Consider the following 18,103-nt stretch of genomic DNA (forward strand, 5'->3'; position numbering starts at 1 on the left):
CATTTCGGCTTCTCTGCCCTTGATCAATCTCATCTATAAAAAGGGCACCCCGCGTCGCAAGAAACTGGTACTAAGGTCGAGTGTCCTTTAGAACGGCATTTTTTGTTCAAGCTCTCTTCCAGCCTACCTCATTGGCTGGTGCGTCTTATCAGCGATGTTCGGAGCTGGAAGCCGATGGTGGGTCCTGGCTACAAGCGGATCGGATGGCTGCCGAAGGGCGAATGTTGTGATTAAGACAGTCTTGCCGCCTCTGTGCCATGTTACGTCGTGGATCTTTCTTTTTGACAAGCCAAGTGCTCCAAACATTTCATTCAGTAAACTATCCTTTTGGGAAGCTACACAAACAATACAGCACTTTGTTGAAGATTCTTGACAAGATCATCGCATCATTCTCCAGCGCTCAATCTTATACTCAGTTGCTGCATCAAGTGGCATACATACATGACTTGCAGTAACCGGGTTACCAAACCGCATAGTAAAATGTCGAGTAGCAGCTACCGGGGGTCGTTATCGCCGACCCCAGACCCCTCATCCAAGGCAAGTTCGGCTCTTATCAGCCCCACACTTCCAATTGCCGCAGCGACCTCCATCACATGAAGACTTTGCAAACTTACCGGTGAACTGAACGGGCAGCAGTCTCACAAGGTGTCAGGAGCCTCTTCTTCGAGCCGGAAGAGGAAAAGACGCATCAAAGACGAGGTCGAGGAAGAAGGCGCGATGCCTCAGCAAGCTGCCGCCAAAGCACGGTCCGCGAACGCGTCAGTCACCACCACCCTCAATTCGCCCGCCCTTCATTCACCCCCACCAAACTCCACCGCTGTGACGTGTTTGCCATGCTGACTGCCGGCTTAGATGCAACACATGCCGTAGGCGCAAGGTCAAGTGTTCGGGAGAGCAGCCTTGCAGGAATTGTGCACGAAACAACCTAGACTGTGAATTTGGCGATGGGAGAAAGAGATATTCAGAGGCGTGAGTCTGCTCCGAGGTCGGACTTCTCCAACTTGCTAAGCCAGTGAACAGATACGTCTCGGAATTGAGAGCCACCTTGACCCGATATGAGGACCAAATAAAGGGTAAGTTATCACGGCTGATCCCTTTCAGGCAATTGTAGGCAACTGCTTGCGGTAGGAAGGATCCGGTCTAATATCAAGCAGAGCTCGCCAGACAACCACGAGCACAACCTTCGCCACCCGCCCGGGGGGTCTCAACAGGGGCATCAAATCCGAGTCCACCAGGCATTGCGCCCTTTGAGCCTACTGGTGAGGTACCGCCTCCGAGTTATGGTGCGTAGATCTCACCCAGACTGCAATTGGATCCTGAACCAAAACTGAAGCGAAAGGAACAGCATCCATAGAACGTGCTCCCGGCCCGCTCTTCGAGCAACGGTTGCGGAGTCTCTTCCACGAGAACAATGGCAAAGACCCAGACTCTCCGGAGAAGGATGCTCCGGAACACCTGGAGAACGAGGATCCGCGTGACCTGCCATTTACCCCTGAATGGACTTCAACAAATGAGTTGATCAAGGGCATCCCTCACCAGGCCTTCCCCAAAGAGGCCGAGTCTAATCGTCTCCTGAACCTCTTCAACTCCTACATGGGAGTCACACAGCACTTCTTAGACCAGCGGACATTCACAGACAACATGACGCTGCTTTTCAACAGCCAAGCATCTCGAGCTCGACAGATGGACACGCCCTGGTTCACACTGTACCTTCTAGTCATGGCCATGGGCAAGCTGATGGAAGAGGATCCGCGCGAGGTACGCGGACCCCCGGGAGCGTTCTGGTTTGCTGAGGCCATGAGGAGGCTTCCGCCACTTCACAGCATCAGCGAGTATGGCATAGTTGGGCTTGAGATTCTGTGTCTGGCGACGACATATCTGCAGTGGAACGACCGGAAAAATGATGCATACTTTTTCGTAAGTTCCGATTCTTTCATGCTGGATGAGATGAGATACTAACAAGCTATAGGTGGGAACAACAGTCAGACTTGCCCTGACTCTGGGCTGCAACTTGCCATTTTCAGAGCAAAAGTGCCTACCATCAGAGAGAGCACACAGAATGCGGGTGTGGTGGACTGTCTACATGCTGGATCAGTAAGCCTACCACCCTAATCCACCAAGACTTCGAAGCTAATCGTCTATGCACAACTAGGCGCATATCGGCAGGCCTCGGGCGTCCAGCTTCCGTTGATGATAGGCACCTTTCGTTCGATCTCCCTGGCCCCTCTCCAGGGTTTGATTCTCCAGAGCCTCTCAATGTCAACGTCAAGATTGCCCGGACAACGGGAGAGATCATGTCATGTATGTCGACTTCACAACATGTCCGTTTTGGTTGTCACTCGTATGGCCCACAGCTGATCATCGTGATCAATAGCATTATATAGTCGAGGCGCACTATCGCAAGCCGATCTTGTCAGGAAGATGAGAAACTTGCTCCAATCACTACACGACATTGGCGGATCTATCCCGGCAGATCTTGCCATTGACTTCAGCAACAAGCAGTTTGAGGTCACCAGAGCTGGTGCATCACTATATCTGAGGTTATTTCAGGTAAGCACCAACTTCCGTCTCTCAATGGGCAAATCTTTTGGCTTTATCGAGGCAAACGGGTGCTAACACGACCCAAATTAGTCCATCATTCTCTGCATCAGACCAATTCTTCTGCAAAAGGTCAAAGACAAGGTTCAGAAAACACAGAAGCAGGCTGTGACCTCGGCAATCTCTCAACTGTGCCTTCTGTGCAACGAGTCGGCTCTGAGAATTATCCGCATCCTCATGGCTATGCAAAGGCAAGAAGAAATTGGTAAGGCCTTGATTCTCCCCGGGTGGCAAATTTGAAGAGCGAATTACTAACAAAAGGAAGCGCCATTTGCATTCTTCGATCTGGATGCTGCCTTTTCAGCCGCCTTCGTCCTAATCATGCGCGGCTTCGCACACAAGCAGGATAGTCAAAAGCCGCCACCGCAAGAACTGTTCCAGGCCATTGATTTCTTGGAGTATCTGTCTTCTGCAGGAAATCAGGCGGCAGCGCAGCGTCTCAAGGATGTTCGGCAGTTTTCTGCACACGTGTGGGCCAATGTGGTAGCGTTCGATAAGGACCATGACGTGCAGATGGGAGATTCCGGGGCATCCCATGGGGTACCCCAGGTAGGGAACACACCCGGAGCCGGACTACCGGAGCAGTCGGGACCTTCACCAGCCCAGATGCCCTTGACTACGCCGACGCCCAGTTCCTCTGTGCCGTCTTGGGAGGGAGAAATGTTTGGAGGACCTGCTGACACTTATGGATCAGACACGTTGTTCGGTCTGAACTTGGATGAGAATCTGGAACAAGCCTTTGGGCTGGAAGCGGCGGAGGGTATCTATAATAGTTTCAATGACCCTACTCTCCCCTTAACGGGAGTTGACCAGCTGGATTGGGCTGAGCTGGAAAAGATGATGGCACCGGGAGGGTATGGTTCATAGTCGCTACAAATAATGTTAAATGGAATCGAAACATTATAAATCAACGCAAATAACTCGGGAATTATCGTTCGCCAGTGACGTATGAATTGCCTTTGCATTGAGACAGTGTCCGAAGTGTAACGTCTCCGTTCGACCGTGGTGGACGATCTGGGCGAGTGGGGCCAATCGGATGACGGCCGCCTCCGGTTCGGGTACCGAGCCGAGAATCTTCACCAAATTCCGCAATGATTCAGAACACCATCGGAATAGAGCCGAGCTTTTAATGATGCGCCATTAACCGTGAGAAGAGTACTTAATATCTGGCGATAGCCTCTTCGATATCACGAGTGACTATAGAGCCGTATTATTAAGTTAAAATCAAACGTTGAATAGATCTGTATTCAAATATCCACGTCGAAATTTCACAATGGTTCAATCAATATCAGACAGTGTCTCCATCCTTGGCGCCGGCAACGAAGCTTCTCGCCGGATCCTCACAAAGGAAGCCGTCAACTTTCTCGCAATCCTGCACCGCAGTTTCGAGCCGACTCGCCAACACCTTCTCAAGCTCCGCCAACAACGTCAAATCGACACAGATAACGGACACCTGCCAGATTTCCTCCCTGAGACTAAGCACGTTCGCGATGATAAGAACTGGAGAGGCGCCCAGCCAGCGCCTGGTTTGGTAGATCGCAGAGTTGAAATTACCGGACCCACGGACAGGAAAATGGTCGTCAACGCGCTCAACTCTGATGTTTGGGCCTACATGGCTGATTTTGAAGGTGAGATAGGAAGCCCTTGAAACAGTCAGTTGTATTTTGACTTACACCGATCAGACTCAAATGGTCCTACGTGGGACAACATGATTCAGGGCCAGGCCAATCTTTACGACGCCATCCGCCGGCAAGTTGACTTCAAGCTCGGCGAAAAAGAGTACAAGCTCAGAACTGATCGCACACTTCCGACTTTGATCGCCCGCACGCGCGGATGGCACCTGGACGAGAAACATTTCACCGTCGACGGGCAACCCATGTCCGGCGCCCTGTTTGATTTTGGACTGTACTTTTTCCATAACGCCAAAGAGTTGACTTCCCGCGGCGCCGGCCCCTATTTCTACCTGCCCAAGATGGAGTCGTATCTCGAGGCGAGGTTATGGAACGACGTGTTCAACATGTCGCAGGACTACATCGGTATCTCACGAGGTACCATCCGCGCTACCGTGTTGATCGAGACCATCAGCGCTGTTTTCGAGATGGACGAGGTTCGTATCACTCAATCAGTACAAGAATCAGTTCCCTCACTAACATGCTCTAAGATCATCTACGAGCTCAGAGATCATAGCTCAGGCCTCAACTGCGGCAGATGGGACTACATCTTCACTTTTGTCAAGCGCTTCCGCAACCGCCCCGGCTTCGTTCTCCCCGACCGCTCCGACGTAAGCATGACCGTCCCCTTCATGGACGCCTACGTCAAGCTCCTCATCAGCACATGCCACGCCCGCGGCGTCCACGCAATGGGCGGCATGGCGGCCCTCATCCCGCGCAAGGACGATCCGGCCGCGAACGCCCAAGCGATGGACAGCGTGCGCGCCGACAAGCTGCGCGAGGTCAAGGCCGGACACGACGGTACCTGGGTTGCGCACCCGGCGCTTGCGTCGATTGCGTCGGAGATTTTCAACGAGCACATGCCTACCGCGAACCAGATCTTCAAGAGGCCCGAGGTGAAGGTCACGCGCGACGATTTGATCAACTCTGTTGTTCCCGGAAAAATTACCGACGAGGGTGTGAGGAAGAATCTGCATATCACTCTGGCGTACATGGAGGGTTGGCTTCGTGGTGTGGGCTGCAGTGCTATCAACTATCTCATGGTACGTTTCAACTGCTGCTTTCGGCCCATCTTGGGACATAACTAACCAGACTTGCAGGAGGACGCCGCAACAGCTGAGGTATCGCGCTCACAACTGTGGTACTGGGTACACCACGGCGTCAGCACCGCTGAAGGCACAAAACTCGACAAGACAACAATGCTCAACATCCTCGACGAGGTCACAAAGGAGCTGCTCAAGTCTGCGCCGGCGAACAACAAGTTCGAGCTTGCGGCGAAATACCTGCGGCCGCAAGTTACGGGCGAGGACTACGCCGACTTCCTGACGACGTGAGTTACTACTGCTTCTGTATGAATGCCGTTCAACGCTAACAGCTCCATTTCTAGACTACTTTATGATGAGATTACTTCTGTTGGGCCGTCATGGAAGCTCTAGATCATTTTCCAGCGATGCTTTTTGTATGAATAATGAAACCGGTTGAATGGCGTTGCCCCCTGCAATGTATGCTCCGAATGACTGAAATATGAGTTTCGGAGCACTTGTGAGCAAAATTAAAGGTTGCTACCACTTCTTCTCGCAAATCCAAGTCAAGTTGATTGCTAGGAATGGCAAAAATCGACTTGGGCCTGATTCGAACAGACGCTCCCGAAGGAACAAGATTTCTAGTCTTGCGCATTAGACCACTCTGCCACCAAGCCGTGATCTCAGATCCGCTGATGCGGGCTGATTGAGAGAGGAAGCCAGTTTTGCGACCTTGTATCCTGGTCGGCACCGACTGGAGGAACAGAAAATGGCCCTGCGACTGTAGCGTTGATTGCCACAATGTTCCAACACCCGAGATGTGACTTAGCCGTCATGTTAAACCAATGATCATGTAACTAACACAGATTTTAATTGACTTTTCTTTTCCGTCCAAAGTAGCTGGATTGGGCCGTCTGAAGTCTGGAATGGCTTCTATCGTGCATGCATAGTCAAGGTACTCGTGTTCGAGCACTGCGGACACTTTGACTTCTTCAACGGGGCTTCGAGGAGGAAAATAAGTGTTGAAACCCGATGTTTGATTACAAATCCATAAGTAATAAGTTGAGAAGAAGTCTCATAAAAGAATTGGCTCAATAAGCAGTAGGCATTATTCAGAAAGTAAGGCGGCCAGGGCAAAAGTACTGAAAGTGAGTAAGTCGAGATCAAGTCGAGAAACGCTTCTGAAAGCCCCTGCCAAATCACCACGTGGTAGACCTTAAATGTGGAGACCAAAAACCCTACCGACTGAGTTCTTGAGAACCGCGTTGGGCTTAATTCGTGACACTCACTTACCGACTCCCAGTCTTATGCGACAATCGACTAGGCTCTTCAAGAGCCCTCAGTCGATATCAGCATGGCCTCCTCTTCATCCCAGTATTACAGAAAGTTTCAGAAGCTGGAAAGAACCGTCGCTAAAGCGCGCCAACTAGGCTTCGACTACGATTGGGACAGTGGCCTCCTGATGTTTGGGGATTATTGGTGCATGGAAGTCGAACAAGGAGTCGTCTATTTCGGGATAATCATCTACATCTGAAGAGCTATCTACGTCGGGTAACTCTTCCACATCGGGAGACTCATCTTCAGAGTCTGGGGAGTCATCTTCAGATGACGACATGACCTAAGGAACCTGCAGGTTTCAAGTTCCAATGAGGAGAGCTGGGTTATGATGCACTTTTCTTTGGTGGATTCATTTCATGGATGTTGGTATACTATGCCCAATTCTGAAGCCTCGGTCAAGACGGGGTTATGGCCTAAAATGGCACTTATGAGGCGTTAAATATGGTGCTCTTCTAACCTAATTGTCGTTTCGTCTGGCTCCAGTGTGCAACCTCATGCTCGGGTTTGATTATCTCTTCTCGATGTTACGATTGTGGTAGCTTAGGCGTCGATCCTAAGCATTCAAGAAGAAGGATATGAGGATTTATGTCATAGTATTTCAAGCAGATCCTGTTCATGTATGTAACAGGTTAAACTGATCGAAACTTACTAAATACAGATTTCGCATACCGTTGGGTGATGTCAACAGCCCTTCCAGGTCATTTGTTCCCTTTCCTGGAGAGTAAATTTGAAATTCCGACGATTCTTGACTTCGTGAGTACATGTAACAAGACCCTGATGTCTTATTAAGTCGAAAAGCCACGCATTAAAAAATTCGAAAAACTATGTAACCTGGCTGGTAAAACCTTCCGTTCAAGGACCAGAAGGGTAGTGAGAACCAATACCCATGCCCCTTGCGGCTGGTAAGGAAAATAGAAAACCAATGTTTCAACGTCTTTACATTCTGCCTCATAAATCGCACCGTTGACTGCAGCTAGCAATCAACGTCGTTTCTACCCTACGATACATCCAGCCGTGCGCGTTCCTGCAATGCTGCATTCATACACGATTTCCAACTAAGCTACTTGCACTCCGCCGCTCCCCTTCAGAAAAATGCGCAACGAAGACTTGAAGAAACCGGCGAAATGCGTCCTTCCCTACAGGAAAGGTGATGAGCATCAAGACACATACGAGCTTATGCCCCTTTCAGGTCCGCCTCCAGATCCGAATCATCACAGGTTCACGGAGGTTCCCATAAAGATCAAGTCCAAACGCGTCAGACTCGTGAGAAGGCTTCAAAAGAAACCACAATTATACAAACTTGTGCCCATTCCAGATTCGACTTTTCACCAATTCGCGAAGTTTCCCGACAAGATCAAGTCGAAGATTTGGCGCGAGTTTTACTTGGAACCTAGATACTACATCGCAGAGCTTCATCCAAAAGACGATAAGATAGAAGGCAAAGATTACGACTGGGGCCTCGAACCTTGCGAGGAGGAATCGTCCGGCGAAGAGCCTTGCGAAGAGGAAACGGCCGAAGAGGATGCTTCCAAGAAGATGGCCCCGGAGGGTAATTCTTCAAAGAACAGCACTCCGCAATCCGACGCCCTACATATCAATACTCCCAAGGGGCAACCATATGACGAGTATCTATCCGATGAGTATAGTTCTAAAGAGGAATCTTCGGAGGATGAAGCTGCTGATGATGGAGAAGCTGAGGATGGAACCGCAGAGAATGGGACGGTCGAGAATGGGGCTATCAGGGATAGAGCCATCGATGATCCATTCGACGAGCTAGAATTCGACCAAGTAGATGATGAGTCAGACAACGTGGAGGGCCGCGATTCCACTGATCCGCTCATCCGGCCATCAAACAACGGCTCAAACTCATTCAATAAAGAAAACGAGGAAACGGAGAAACCAACACATCGTACGGTGTTTTGGATTCTGTCCAGACAGGATGCAGAGTACCCGGATGGCTACTACGACTCCATCGACCTGAAGATCGATTCTTTGTCGAGATCCGTGGCCCAAAGTGTCAGGTCGCCGTTCTGGTTTCCAGCATTCACTATAAACGAGCTTGAGGAAGGCGAGGGAGGCCCCTGGATGGCGATCCCTCCACCGAAAGATTTGGCATCAAGAATGGGAGAGAATGTTACCATCAACTGGGACATCGATTTTGTCCACGTCAAGGTGCGCTTCCGCACATGTGTCACAGAAAGCATCGGCTGGATGCAAAACATCCAGAACATCGTCGTCGACACGAAGCCTTTCGTAGCGCGACGCCCGCATCATGTCACAAACACATGTTTCTGGATGTGGACCAATAAAGCAACACTTTCAAACCTCAAGACTATCCGACAAATCGCCGCGCCAGAGTACCAAGTTCCCTTCTGGCATTCAGAGTGGTGTCACTACCAGATGAGACATCTTCTCCGTTTCGCGCCCGGAACTCCTCCCCAGTGGCGCGATATTCAGTCCAAACTGGTGTCTGATGAGTTCTGGCTTCCACCTGACAACTTACCACGACAACCCGAGTGGAAGAAATTCGTCCGGGACTTTTTCGGCAAGTTAAGACACGCGGTTGGTAGTCGGACCTTCAAGAATTACATGAGAGTCCCCCATCGCTCCGAAGAGGATGAGGCGAAAGGCGCACGTGTGCTTTTTGATATCGTCAAGCGACATCCAAGCCATTTCCACGGCGTACTCTTCCACTCGCCTGATAAATGCGGCCATAAATTCACTGCAGCAGAAATAGTGTAGATCAAGGGCTGGCTGTAGCAATCGGGAGAGTGGTGGTGTTTTCAACGAACGTCAATATTTGATAATGATTTATGAGGAAACCCCGGCTGATGTGTACCTATACACTTGAAGCACTTACACCACCTCGAGAACCTCACGTATACCTTCTATGCTGGCTCTAGAATTAAATATCTTAGTTGAATTTCAATATTATCATGTTTGAGTTCAAAGGCTTTGTTCCTGACCCACTCTTGATTTTGTTCGAGATGCCTGAGAATGCTGCTCGAAACTGATTGATTGCTGCTAAGAGTCTCTGAAATCATAACGTATCACGCCTGTCTCTCCTGCCTCATCAAAGTACCAAGTCACACATCCAATGATGATACTTCTCGATCTGCCAGACTCTGTTCACTTAGCCGACACCTCGCTCTAGGCAAAATGAGACCAGTCCGGTAGCTCATGACTCTAGGTTCTGCTTTGATCCGGTCTTGGCAACCGGATTCAATCAGGAACAGTATGAAGTCGTCGATAGGATCCGGCTCTTGGCTGCAACGTGGCAAGTCTATATACTCGATTGAGGTTAAGCGGCACCTATTAGGTTCCTCTTCAGTGCTTGTCCCCGCACTTTGTATATTAGGGGCTGCGGCTCATACGACTCTGGTGCGCACTGCCGATTCGCTCCCCGCATGTTGCTCACTTGCCTCCCTTGAGCCTATTATAAGCTTAATGAACCACGTAGATAGAGCCAATGGGATAATCGTGGTACTCCTGGCTCGTGTGAGACACTGATAGAACCAAGAAAGGTGTTTCCTCCGGAATGGTACGACTCACGCCCAGGCAGGTCTGGTACTTCAACATCTCCAGCGGGACTGTATCTGGGACTCCATGTCGTACAGCGTGGACTATTCTCTTGAAACGGTGAAGTTTTAACAGCGCAACTCAAGTATTGAAGTTATAAGATGCCCATCTTTCCCAGTTCTCTGCCTTCTGTCTCCATACCTACGTCAATTCCCTTTTTGCACAGTTCTTTTGTCTTCTCAAAGGCTAAAAATGCCTTCCATCAGAAACTTCACATTGTACTGCCTATGCGTTGCCACGCATCTCACATCAGCGTGGCCAACCCAGCATCCCGAACACGTCCAGATACTCACCCGAGCGGAGCAGCTCGCCACCGAATACGACTATGTCATTGTCGGCGGAGGCACGTCTGGCCTGACAGTCGGCGATCGACTCACAGAGGACGGCAAATGTCAGTTTCCAATGTGTCTTGTATCGCACAAAGCTTCAATCTAATGCAGAGAAGACACCGTTCTCGTAGTAGAGTATGGCTACTACGATAGCCAAACCGGCATGAACCCACGCCGTATGTTCAACATCACGTCCAAGCCGTGTCCCAATCTCAACGGCCGAAGCTTCGATGTGGGTATTGGATGCGTCGTCGGTGGAAGCTCTTCCGTCAACGGCCAGGTATTCCTGAGAGGAACCAAAGATGAGTACAATGCCTGGAAAGAGCTTGGTGGACCCGGATCTACCTGGGACTGGGACAATCTGCTGCCATACTTCAAGAAGGTTCGAGCTATCAGGCGAGGGGATGAGAACATACGAGATTGACAAGTCCTAGGGCATCACCCTCGCGCCTCCTGACGCAGCTCAAGCTCAGGAGTACAACATCACCTACGATACCAAGTACTGGGGCACAACTTCCAAGATCTATGCTGCCTTTGGCAAGGGCCCTCTTCAGTCTGTCCTAAGTAGGTCCCAGTTCACATGAACTCCTACCGTCACTCACAAACCACTGACCATAGTTCAAAGAGATCCTCTACAACGCAATGGCAAAGATGCCCGGCATGACCATCCCCGTCGATAGCGGCGCGGGCGAGGCCGGCCTCTACTGGTACCCAATGTCCCAAGACCCCGTCCAGTTCCAGCGATCCTACGCCCGTACCGGCCACTGGGACGGCCTCAACCGCGCAAACTACGAGATGATCGTCGGTGCCAAGGTCAACCGCATTCTCTTTGACGGTGACACAGCTACAGGAGTGCAATTCGTCTCTCGTAATAACACGGGAGCCGCTCCTGTACAGATCAAAGCCCGTCGCGAAGTCATCCTGGCCGCCGGATCCGTACACACGCCGCAGGTCCTCATGCTCAGCGGTATCGGGCCACGCGCACACCTCGAGCAGGCGCGCATCGTTGTCAAGGTCGACTTGCCCGGCGTCGGATCAAACTTCCAGGATCACAGCTATATCCCAAGCATATCCTATCAATGGGGCATCCAGCCACCCAACTCAGGCGGCGGTGGCTGGGGCGGCGGCGGTCCGCCCTCCCTCGCCTCCATGATCGGCCTGCCCGTCGTCAGCCCCGATAGATTTGAGGCCTTGGCCAAGGCATTTGAAGCTCAAGACCCCAAGTCCCACCTGCCCTCGACCTACACAGCCGAGCAAACAGAGGGCTACAAGCAACAGCAGAAAGTCTGGGGCAGGCTCATGCGCTCCAAGAACGTCGTCTTCTCCGAGATGATGATGTACGGCCCCGGTGGCTCCGTGCAGAACCTGCACTGCATGTCCCGCGGCAACATCCTCCTCAACACGGCGCAGCCCGAGAGCGAAATGGTCGTCGACTACCGCGCTGCGTCGAACGCCATTGACTTGGACGTTATGGCGGAGATTATCAAGTTTATGCGGCGGTACATGACTACCGGCGACCTCGCGCAGTATCAGGCGCGCGAGACGTCGCCTGGCACGGGCGTGTCGTCCGATGCGCAGCTTGTAACCTGGGCCAAGGGGCAGATTATCCCGTCCGTGTATCATCCTGTCGGTACCACTGCCAAGATGCCGCGCGAGTGGGGCGGAGTGCTGGATGAGAATCTGCTGGTGTACGGCGTGAAGAAGTTGAGAGTTGTTGATGCTTCGATGATGCCTACGACTGTTGGTGCGACCACGTCCATGACTGTTTACGCTGTTGCTGAAAAGGTATGTTCTGATGATTCAGGGTTCATGGAGTACTGCTAACAGGGATGAAAGGCCGCCGATATGATCAAAGCGCAGACTCAGTAGTTGATGTTGGTCTTGTGTGGAACTTCTGAAAGGCTTTGATGGGCAGACACGTTGGATTTGGGGCACATACTGCGGTTATCTTATCACATTCGTTGAGGGTTTTTACATACCATGCAGACGACTCTAACTCGTTTTCAAGCCCGTTGTTAGAGGGTCAAATGGCGCGCAGCCATTCGATTGAGTAGTCGTGTATTGGCAATACTTCTAGTTTCATTCAATGTAAAGCTTTCATGTTCCTAGTAACTAAATGTTCCAGCCAAAGGCAATGGAAGCATGAACGTAATGATGATTCGACGGGCGTTGCCATCTCAAGTCCTCACCCACTGACTTCTACTAAAGCTCCTCGGACACTTCTTTCGCTCTCGTCAGCTTACCGAATGATACATGACTGATAGGAAACATACCTCCTTTGGCGCTGTCCTTGCTCTGCGCCTCCTCCCACTCCTTCATCCAAGCCTTGACAAACTCAACCTCCTGAGCCTGAACGTTCTTGATGGACGCAGGCGGGAAATGCGGCGTAACATCCTCCGGCTTCAATCCATTCTCATCCCAGTGATGAACACCCAAATCAATGAGAAGGAAGGGTTCGCTGGTCGTGGACTTGCGGTTCAGGCCAATTTTGTGGGGTGTGGCAGCTCTCCAGGGATCAGCTTCGCCATCGACGATAGCGACACGCGGGTAGCTAAAGTTGAAGCCGCCGTGCTTATTGATGGCGTCCACGTTGGGGGGCTCAGTGATGTTGAACGCTTCGCGGCAGTAGATGGAGCTGTAGTCGACGTCGATGAGGCGCGAGATAAGGGGAAGCTCATCGTCGGGCACACCCGATCCAGTCTGAAAGTAACCCCATCTACGAGAAGTGTTAGAAGTTGATCGAACTCGCTGACTTGGAAACGCTCACTCTGTGCAGACCTGGTAGATCCAGCTGCGGCCAGGGCCTTGGCGAATAGAGGTGTTTTGGTGTTCTTCACTGTTGCGGCCCGAGAAGCACTTGACCAAGTCTCCGCTTTTGCAGCCCTTCTTGACGTAGTCCTTGACATAACCGACATAGTTGAGCATGCGATTCGTCAGCTTGGCGTCTGAGCCACTGGCGGACAGCAACTCGTCCACCGACGACTTCAAATGACGGGTGCTGCCAAAGAGAACACTGTCTGAGCTGACAGTGGCACAGTACGTTCCAAAAGCGGTGGTATCCTGGGCAGGGTCCCAGTTGGTTGACTGCAGTCCCGAAATGCCGTACGACAGGGTGCTAGCGAAATCATCATCTTCAAGAGGGCCTAGACCGAAGAGATCCTTGAGCTGGCTCTTATCAGTTTCAGACTTTCCAAGCAAGATCTTGTCGACGACCTCAGTAAGCTTCTGGGTGGTCTCGGCGCAGTCACCTGGCGAAAAGAGCCTGGCACCTTCGTAGTACTCCCAGTAGTCGATGATTGCTGCCGTGACACCTGACGACGAGATGCCGCCCCAGAAGACCTCGGGATAGAGCTTTCTCAGGAAGGCCGCAAAGGCTCCAGCGTACGAGCCTCCATAAGCAAGGTAGGGCGTGCCAGGCGCGGTAAGGTTCAAGTCCTCGTGACCAGGGAAGCTAATGTGCTTTGCGAAGTAGGCCGTATCGGCGAGGGCCTGATCGGTGCTTAAGAAGCGGAGGTTCTTGGTGCTGAGGTCGGGCACAGGGAAACTCTTGCCATAGTAGCGATGTTCAAGAACGACACCGACGCCACCGGTGGCCTTGGCAAGGATGGAAAGGATGCCGTGGTCGAGGAACGGCAGACGCTCCTTAGCGTCCGTCTCTCCGGCCGCGAGGATGATGACAGGGCCTCCCTTGCGATAGTGCTTCGCATCGAACCAGTAGCGAAGGTCAAAATACTCGTCCGAGTGCGGCTCGTATCGCGAGTCGTTGTGAAAGTGGTCAATAGGAACAGAGAGATTGTACTCGGGGTACTGCTCCGCAAAAGCAGCCGAGGCGATTTCCACCTGAGACTCTGACTCCACCCGGGCAGCCGACTGCAGCGCGTTCCAAGCCTCGTGGCCCGCCAGATGTTGCAGACCGAGTCCGGCAGCAACGGCCCGGCCCGCGGCCAGTATAAAGCAAGCTCCGGACTTCCAATTCGTCATGTCGCCGGCGTGTGATGGGGAAACCAATGATGTCCGTCCCGCAGTTGGAGGCGGCGCCGAGTGTTGTTGTGACTAAAGTTGTGGAACCCGGTGTGAGTGGTGCGGGGTCGTTTCTGTGTGAGCTTCGCGCCCAAGCCCATCGTCATTTAAGCTTACCTCATCACCTGTTGCTCTCACCGAATGTCATCTCATCTCATCTCATCTCACTCTCACCATCATTCATCTCGAGAGACCACATTGAATGTGGCCACATCAAGATATGATCTCATCCTTTTGAAATGTGAAACTTGCTCTTGGTAGATTGGGGCACAAACAGTAGTGGTGAGCATCACCGCTGCGGGACTCGTGCTGGACTGCGTACGATTAACTGTCTTCGACCAAGATGACTCCGAGAGAGAAAGACTTTACAAATTCTTGATTTCCGCATTGAGACGCAGAGCTACGCTCAACATACCAGAACGTTTGGTTCAATCTCATTTCAGTCTGCCGGCTGAGTCACCGGCCATAGACCCAGCGTACATGCCCCGCTCGTAGGCTGTCAGCTCATGAGGGCTTCAATCGAGCCATCAATGCTGCAATCCGATGCAAGTGTGGAGTTGTCTGACAGAACAGCTTCAAAGTCGACGGAATTTTAAGGTCGATAGTGCTTATAGTTTTTTTCAATGTCAACATGACGCCCTCGGCGTGAGATTTGTGCCCTTGGCTTGGATCAGTAGGCCGCCCAGTGGCACCACACCAAGAGTGAAGCTTTGAAATCTGGCCCATAGGGACTGGGTGATGGAGGTTTGCTTGAGCTAGCTATACTCTGAAGAGGCTCCCCAGATATAACATCTTCATTTCGTTTTTGATGGCGACCTCATTTGGTCAAGCTAGACCTAAGAGACCCCATCTTCATTTCCGAAATGGCAGCTCTGAACCTTTCAGCGCTGGCCAAGAAGACGCTCGACGTCTCTCGCGGCTTCACCTACACCTACTACACTTCGCCCGCTCGCAACTCCAAGGTTACCCTCCTCCTCTTTCATGGCTGGCCTGACACGGCGCGTCTCTGGGCCGGCCTCATCAACAACTACCTCGTCCCAAATGGCTACGGCGTCGTGGCACTAGATAATCTCGGCTTCGGTGATACCTCGAAGCCCACCGACCCAGAAGACTACGCATGGCACCGTCTTGCAGCCGACGCTGTCGGGATTCTCGACGCGGAGGGCTTAACCAAAGTCATCTCCCTCGGCCATGACTGGGGCTGTCTCATCGCTCAGCGGCTATACAACTTTCACCCCGATCGCATCTGCGGTCTCGTCACGTTGAACGTCCCTTACATGCCGCCCACTGGCCACTTTGATCTCGAAACAGTCAACGAGATGACGAGAAAGGTATTTGGTGTCGGCATCTTTGAGTACTGGCACTTTTTTCTCGCCGAGGACTCGGTAGACCTCATGAATCAGAACCTCGAGTCTGTATATAGCGTCACCTTCGGCGACCCGCAAACCTGGCTTGAGAACTGGTGCACGCCCGGCAAGATGCGTGACTTCATCACCCAAGACCGCACGCAGCCAACATTACCCTTCGCCACATCGGAACACAGAGCTGACTTCATAGAGCGCTACGGCAGAGACGGCGGGTTTGCTGCACCAAGGTGTGTTTACACTGTGACGGGCTCTGGGATCCAGGACAAGTCAGAGAGGATGTTGAGTGAGGAGGCGAAGACAATTCGGGTGCCGGTGCTCTATTGGGGCGGGGAGCAGGACTATGTGTGCAGGCCTGAGTTGCTTCAGCAGAGCATAGCTGCTGGCGTGCTGCCGGATGTCAAGAGTATCACGAGGGAAGGCGGCCATTGGGCTCTTCTTGAGAAGCCGGTTGTGTTTGGAGAGGATGTGTTGGGATGGTTGCACGAGACTTTTAACTCTTGAGCCCGGACGGGGAGAACAGGGATAACCCCGCCGACAGCACAGAGTTACCTAAACATCATCTCCCAGTGAAATCAAAATACAACCACATAAAAAAAGCAAAAGAATGATCATCACGAGTTGTGATGAAGTTTTTCTGGACGATCAGGGGATTGAACCCTGGGCCTCCCGCAGACACTAGGTGAATGCAAAGCGGGCGCTCTACCACTGAGCTAAACGCCCTGGATGGGATGCGACATTTGATGCCGCTGTGGGATGCTCACGATGCTCGCAAGCGGGCTTGAGAACCCCGCCAGACACAGCCGCATGCATGCGGGCGGAGACAGAAGCCATGATATTAGTAAGAGAGCAAGGAGACAATCGCTGATTCCACTTGAACCCCCACAAGTTCCGCTGAAGTTGCTCGAATGATTAGGAACATGGCAGAGAGTAGAGATAACCACCCGAGAGAGATGCTTTGCTACAAGAGTGATGGTGCCGCCTCTTGAGGGTGTTGAGCAACCCTGTAGTTATGGGCCCTGTTGAAGTACTCTCTTCTGCCAGTTCATAGCAATAACTACGGAACTGCAAACTCTATTCTTTCGCCAACTAGTTCTTAACACTGGAGAGAGGGGAAGAGTCTTTTGATTGCTGAGAAAACACCTAATGGCGTCTCACAACTGAAGGACAACTCGAATTGACTTTGATGTGGAGGGAACCCCGCTCTGGAGTTGAAGCTACTTAGGTCTACCGGCCCCTTCGATTTGCAACACCGAGCGGAGCAATAGCTCCGATCCTCCCCTTGGTGTAGTTGGTTCATCACGTTCGACTGTAATGGTTACATTTTCATCGAAAGGTCTCTAGTTCGATTCTGGAAGGGGAGAACAACTCTTTTGCTTTTTTGGTTGAGATGTCTCCGCAACTACTTTGTTGAAGACGTGCGTTCAATTTGCTTTTTAAATGATCATTTAACGTAACACAAACATGGCACGGTGTTGTAGTTGTCTAGGCGGCAAGTAGGTGATACTTTCTTTACATCGCAGCGTCCCTTATATATGCTGTCATGATTTTCCAATACCATCGACATCCACCCCTTCACGCCTTGCCTTCTTGATCGCATCTCTCGCCTCCTGTTGTTCCTTCTTCTTCCTTTTCAATAGGTTAATAATCAGTAGCTTGGCTCACGTGTTTCACCATCCATGACTAATGAAGGGCATACTCACTCCTCAATCCCACTCCCGAATTCCTCATTAACTATCTCTTGCCCCGGCACCTTTTGCGTACCACTCTTCCTCTCCACCGCATCGGCAACCTTGCCCTCCGCAAGCGTCGCCATCTGCTCAGCCTCGACGTTGGGGTTCTCCAGCTCTCTGCTGCTGCCGCCCTCAGACACGTACGCGGTATTCCGCCGCTCCGTCTCGTCCACGGGGCCGGAGGAGTGTACGCCCGCGCCCAGCGAACTCGGCGTCGCCTCGTCGACGGAGCGGGACTGGGATTGCGGGAAGGGCGTGCGGCCTAGCGCTGCATCGCGCGCGGCAGTCTCGCGATCGGAGGCATCGTGTGCTGCTGCGTTTTCGGCGGGGTTGCGAGTTGTCGGATTCGAGGGTGCCTTGTAGGCTTCTGATGTTGGGGGTTGGGGTGGTGCTGAGGATGACATCTTGGCTTCTCCGGTCCAAGGTGAGATGATTCTTCGGGCAAGGTAA

General features: G+C 51.9%; 6 protein-coding genes across 6 annotated transcripts; 4 read left to right on the plus strand and 2 right to left on the minus strand.

Annotated features, from left to right (window-relative positions):
- Window positions 1-717: 717 nt before the first annotated feature.
- CPAR01_07763 (fungal specific transcription factor) lies at window positions 718-5,704 on the plus strand (the record flags this gene model as incomplete). The annotated part of the gene is made up of 15 exons (XM_060492032.1): window positions 718-758; window positions 871-969; window positions 1,021-1,073; window positions 1,129-1,287; window positions 1,334-1,917; window positions 1,970-2,094; window positions 2,153-2,301; window positions 2,375-2,550; window positions 2,632-2,803; window positions 2,864-3,452; window positions 3,838-4,226; window positions 4,281-4,705; window positions 4,760-5,311; window positions 5,369-5,598; window positions 5,656-5,704. 15 exons carry the CDS (start codon window positions 718-720, stop codon window positions 5,702-5,704), a joined length of 3,792 nt encoding a protein of 1,263 aa, XP_060348402.1.
- A 2,016-nt stretch (window positions 5,705-7,720) lies between these two features.
- On the plus strand, window positions 7,721-9,370 carry CPAR01_07764 (uncharacterized protein; the record flags this gene model as incomplete). The annotated part of the gene is made up of 1 exon (XM_060492033.1): window positions 7,721-9,370. The coding sequence occupies one exon, from the start codon at window positions 7,721-7,723 to the stop codon at window positions 9,368-9,370; it is 1,650 nt and encodes a 549-aa protein (XP_060348403.1).
- Window positions 9,371-10,399: 1,029 nt separating this feature from the next.
- Window positions 10,400-12,405, plus strand: CPAR01_07765 (glucose oxidase; the record flags this gene model as incomplete). The annotated part of the gene is made up of 5 exons (XM_060492034.1): window positions 10,400-10,598; window positions 10,653-10,918; window positions 10,971-11,100; window positions 11,162-12,321; window positions 12,373-12,405. The coding sequence occupies 5 exons, from the start codon at window positions 10,400-10,402 to the stop codon at window positions 12,403-12,405; spliced, it is 1,788 nt and encodes a 595-aa protein (XP_060348404.1).
- Window positions 12,406-12,738: 333 nt separating this feature from the next.
- On the minus strand, window positions 12,739-14,517 carry CPAR01_07766 (serine carboxypeptidase S28; the record flags this gene model as incomplete). The annotated part of the gene is made up of 2 exons (XM_060492035.1): window positions 12,739-13,252; window positions 13,304-14,517. 2 exons carry the CDS (start codon window positions 14,515-14,517, stop codon window positions 12,739-12,741), a joined length of 1,728 nt encoding a protein of 575 aa, XP_060348405.1.
- Window positions 14,518-15,419: 902 nt separating this feature from the next.
- CPAR01_07767 (uncharacterized protein) lies at window positions 15,420-16,424 on the plus strand (the record flags this gene model as incomplete). Its single annotated transcript, XM_060492036.1, has 1 exon — window positions 15,420-16,424. One exon carries the CDS (start codon window positions 15,420-15,422, stop codon window positions 16,422-16,424), a length of 1,005 nt encoding a protein of 334 aa, XP_060348406.1.
- A 1,037-nt stretch (window positions 16,425-17,461) lies between these two features.
- On the minus strand, window positions 17,462-18,057 carry CPAR01_07768 (uncharacterized protein; the record flags this gene model as incomplete). Its single annotated transcript, XM_060492037.1, has 2 exons — window positions 17,462-17,549; window positions 17,624-18,057. 2 exons carry the CDS (start codon window positions 18,055-18,057, stop codon window positions 17,462-17,464), a joined length of 522 nt encoding a protein of 173 aa, XP_060348407.1.
- Between the last annotated feature and the right edge of the window lie 46 nt (window positions 18,058-18,103).

Source organism: Colletotrichum paranaense (genome assembly GCF_030867605.1).
Source record: "Colletotrichum paranaense strain IMI 384185 chromosome Unknown Scaffold_6.1, whole genome shotgun sequence".
Lineage (NCBI taxonomy): Eukaryota > Fungi > Ascomycota > Sordariomycetes > Glomerellales > Glomerellaceae > Colletotrichum > Colletotrichum paranaense.